The sequence below is a fragment of the Seriola lalandi genome, unplaced genomic scaffold, assembly GCF_002814215.2.
Source record: "Seriola lalandi dorsalis isolate HSWRI2012SDOR001 ecotype SW California unplaced genomic scaffold, Sedor1 jcf7180002053625, whole genome shotgun sequence".
Classification (NCBI taxonomy): domain Eukaryota; kingdom Metazoa; phylum Chordata; class Actinopteri; order Carangiformes; family Carangidae; genus Seriola; species Seriola lalandi.
The window spans coordinates 18656-23307 of NW_019524178.1; the positions used below are offsets into that span (position 1 = coordinate 18656).

General features: G+C 39.5%; 1 protein-coding gene across 1 annotated transcript in view; it reads right to left on the reverse strand.

Annotated features, from left to right (window-relative positions):
• LOC111651433 (uncharacterized) overlaps positions 1-4652 on the reverse strand; it is a 15863-nt gene that overhangs the window by 1198 nt on the left and 10013 nt on the right. The window contains exons 2-8 of the mRNA XM_023401375.2: positions 4621-4652; positions 3883-4522; positions 2841-3498; positions 1178-1242; positions 984-1080; positions 612-894; positions 68-89 (exon numbers count right to left, since the gene is read on the reverse strand). Of these exons, the coding sequence (XP_023257143.2) occupies positions 68-89; positions 612-894; positions 984-1080; positions 1178-1242; positions 2841-3498; positions 3883-4522; positions 4621-4652 (1797 nt within the window). The remainder of the gene's footprint in view (positions 1-67; positions 90-611; positions 895-983; positions 1081-1177; positions 1243-2840; positions 3499-3882; positions 4523-4620) is intronic.

The window sequence follows — 4652 nt, forward strand, 5'->3', positions numbered from 1 at the left end:
TAGGGATGGGTACTGAAACCCTGTACAGGCTATATTTTGAAAGACAGCAGAAATGATAAGCCCCAACGTTATTGGTTCTGCCCTCAGTACTGGAGAAATTAAGAAAATACATTGCACATTTTATCTTACCAACTCTGTTACAGTTACTACATTTGTCTATGATGTATTTTCACTGTTTCCAATGCTGTGGGAACAGTGATGTGGGGGCTGCTGGTAAAACTACTGCACAGTCAAAATACTGTCAAAGAAAAAGTCCTATTTTAAATAATTGTGTATTACATTTGTTTTACATTTCCATCATTACAAAATCAGTCTATAACAGTGATTTGTTCAGTGCTGTTGAAGTTTGATCCTCAAGAATGTTGATTGAGTCCATGTGATAAAAAAAGCACAGTTAATTCTGTTCTTAATTCATTTATTTTTCTCTTCCTCAGTACCAATAAGAGTACCATTAAAGTACCAGATTGATAAGAGTACCATTAAAGTAAGTTGATATCATTAAAGTACTGGATTAAATAAATGTAATCATTATTACTATTAATTAAATTACCGGAAATTAGTAGTTTGGTGCTTTTGCGACAGGATGGTGTGTGGGACTGAGTTAAATTAACTATGGGTGTGTGTTAAAGGTGATAAAGGAAGATGGACACAGTGTGAAAATGTGGCTCATGTGTTTCTGAGGAAGCACAGAGGAAGAAGATATGAGGCTGTGGATACACACAGTTGAAGTTAGTGGGACACATTGACTGTTGGTCTTTGGTCCTGAGGTACTTACACTGTTGGAGGTACTGTGTCGGTGGATGGCTGCATGGTTTTCAGCACAATTCAAATCTCCGATGAACTCCTCACATTTCTGGCAGTAAAACCCAATGACTGGTGTCAGGAAACTCAGTCCTGCAGAGGGACGAGAAAAGCAGTGAAGCATCAAGTTTTTTAATGTGGAAGATGATAAAGAATCAAAACTAAGAGAGAAGGTGCTTTACCATCCTGTTTCAACAAGCCCTCCAGCTCTTTCATCAACGACTCCATCTTACTGATTCTGGCCTGTTTCTCTGTCTTCCTCTCCTCAGTGTCACTTGTCTGGAAAACAGACAACAGTTTCAGGGTTTAATCTTTAATGTGTTCACCTTCATGTTCAGATATTATACAGTCAATGACAGTGAGTGAAATTCTTCACCTTGTGTTTATCAGAGCTCTGAGATGTGCCACTCCCCTCACTTTTAGTCCGCTTCTCCTTCGTGGCTAAAGCAGAAAGAGCAACATGATCCTGTGTTAGAGTTCAGTGTCACTGTTTACACCAGGTGACTGGTCAACTTGACCTCTGCAGGGTTCACCCAGTGACATGAAAGACCTTATTGGCAAACACACAGAAAGTTTAATACCTGTTTGACGTTCATACCTGCCAAAGGATGAAAGCAGTAGGCACAATATGGGGTAGAATTATTTATTATTATAATTACATTTTTTCTGTTGTTTTCAGTCGTTTGTAACAATGGTTCCTATGGATATAATTAACTAAATTGACCTGGACCAGGATGGATTAATCAATTCAAAATAATTCATTCAACATGACTGAAACTTCATGAAAAAGACTGTACATCTCCACTTCTAGTGTCCCACATTCACATACATAAATACAACAGACTTGTTAATACCTTCTTACAGTAAATTGATTGATTTTCAAGATCTGTTTTTCATCACTCTCTAACTTTTCCCCTGAGTCTGCTGCTCAAACACATAAGGGGTCACAAATATACTGCTTCATTTTAAGGAGAAAAGCTCAGTGCTTTCCCAGAACAGCTGAACCAGCATCTGTGAAATAATACACATTCTCTGAAAAGTGCAGTATTTACAGCAGAAGGAGGTTAAATGTGGGACTGAGACAGAATAAACTACAGTTTATTAAAATGAAGGAACAGGAAAGTTTGGATCAATTCATTGTTGCTTTAGGTCTTTAGGTCAAAACACAGAGTACCTCCAGCCATATACTCTAAAGGTGCAGCTGCAAAACAAAAACAGGTGTTATGGTATTTATACAATGTGCAACTTGCTTAACGCTGAATTTATGAAATCAGTGGATTAATAAATGATAAAAAGTACATGTGCCTTTGATCTGTGGCTGCACATATTTAAAATGTGCAGTTCAAAACAAGATTATTATCGTTAACTAAAACTTACAAAATAATGAAAACTAAATGTGAAAAAACATTTTCGTTAACTGAAATAAAAAAAAAACTGTACTGTGTGTTTACAAAACTAAAACTAACTAAAATTATAGAGAAAATGTCTTTAGTTTTCATCAGTGTATCTCAGACATCAGCTGGTGTTTTGGGTGGATTTAAAATCTATCTTACAATTTTTCAGCTGTGCCAGATGGAGCAGTATCTTAGCAGCTGATTGGTTCTTAGTGTACGACCATTACATGTGCACTTTAAGTGTCCAAAACATTCACTGGGTTAATGAAGTCAAGTAGTTGTTCTGTCCAGTTGAATTTTTCTGGGTAATATCACAAACACACTGACTAACACATCTGTTATAATTCTGTCTTTTGTGGATGGTTGTTCATCTGTCTTAAGTGAATACATTTTTTAAATGGTTTGATGTTTTGTTGAGCTTTTATTACACAATACTTTTCTAACCTTTATGAATCGGACCCTGACAAATACCACATATTACACTGAAACAAAAAGAAAAAGAAAAACTGAAGCAAATCTGCCTTAAAACTAATTAAACTGAGAGTGAACGATTATAAACTACAATATTATACTACTATAACTACTATAAAGTGTTATTTATGGTTAGTTAATGCCTGAATAATGGAGTTGAATCAGGGTCCTCACCTTTGATCAGAGACTGTAGAGATTCCAGAGCATGTCGTACATTCGGATTATTCACTGCCGACACCGCCAAGCTTGCTGCTGTTGGGTCTGAACGAGGAAGTGTAGGAGACAGCTGCTTCTCCTCCTTCTGCCCCTGCATCTTCAGCATGATCTCGCTGATGTCTGCTGTGCCCAAACTTTTTAATATGCTCTTGATCTTCTCACACTCACTGCTGTCCAGATTGGCAGAGGCCAGACTTGAGGAAGTCATTTGAAGGGGATGCTTCAGATCGAGCCGATCCCCAGAGCTACTGAATGTGGATTTGGTCTGATGATGCTGTTGACTGCAAAGAGCAGAAACATCCGTTTCTTGTAGTTTACAATGTTTTCCAATCTGGGAAAACGATGAAAAGAGGTTGGAAGACGATTTGTTGTCTTGTTTTCCTCCAGTGTCTTCACTCCCATACAAGAACGACTCTTCATCATCGAGCTCATCAGCTCTCCGGACTTTGGAGTCCTCTTGACTTTGTACTTGGAGCCAAGAGAAATCACTGCCTACTCTGTCATGGGGAAGGAGCATGCTGTCGTTCTCCGGTGACACTGAATTCTCCTTACTGTCATGTTGCTGAGGTCGGTTCTTGTCCAGTCCACTCTGCACTTTTTTCCTTTCATCAGAGGCCTGGACAGAAACAAACACCACATAAGAAACATTTAACAGATGCAAGGTCCTTCACTTTGTTATCCTGTTGGGCTGCAGATGAAATGTTTAGGGAATTAATGAGGTACAGGCTAAAGAGGTACAGTCTATGCATGCATTAGTTTTAACTGCCTGTATTCACATGTATTTAAGAACAATTAACAACTTCTGATAGACAACAACCTGCGAGGCAATCTGCTGCTATATGTGGTCGATACAGAACTGAACTTATGAATATTATTAAAAAGACCTTGGTGTAATCTTAGTGTACCTAAACAGACCATCTTCAAGAATCACTTGTTAGGGACATTTATGCTGATAACCCACTGAAGCGAAACATTTTGAAGAATGAATGATGAACTCCACCTGAATAGTGAGGATGGCATCTTTGAGGGTGGGCAACCGCTCATCCAGTTCTTTGCTGTTAAGGACCAGCTTCAGTCCCTTTAACAGACTTTTCCCTGCCATGTTGTTACTGCTGACACTGCTGCTGCCGCTGTTGCTGGCGCTCCTCATTCTCTTTTTGTCTTTAGCATGTCTCTTTTCAATGCTGCTACTTCGTGACTTGGATCTCCTGACCCGGCTCTTGCTCCGTGCATGACTCTTCTTCTTGCTTCGGCTTGGGCTCCGACTCTTATTTCGAGCCCTGCTGTTACTTCTTGCCCTGCTTTTGCTTCTAGCTCGACTCTTGCCACGAACACGACTTTTGCTCCTTCCTCTGCTTCCTCTGCTTCGGCTGCGTACTCTGCTTCTGCTTCGTGCATGGCTCTTGGCTCGAGATTTCCCACGGCTTCTGCCACGACTTCTGCCACGACTTCGGCTTTGACTATGACTTTTGCTCCTGGTCACAAGTTTCTGGAACTCAGGGTCTGATTTTACTGCATCTTTCAGGACATTTGCTGACTTAAATGCATCAGCAAGATTATAAGCCATGTTCCCTTTCAGATAATCTGGGAGGGGCTTGTTGGCTGCAATACATCTCAAGAATTCCTCACCAGCTCGGTCACTGAAAACAAGCGTGCATGTGTTTCAAACACAGGAAAAAATTTAAGTACATTAAAAAAACTGTTCCAATAAAATAAAATATTCTGTCAATACATATACCTGTTGTCTGGAAGATGATGATCCACAGGAGT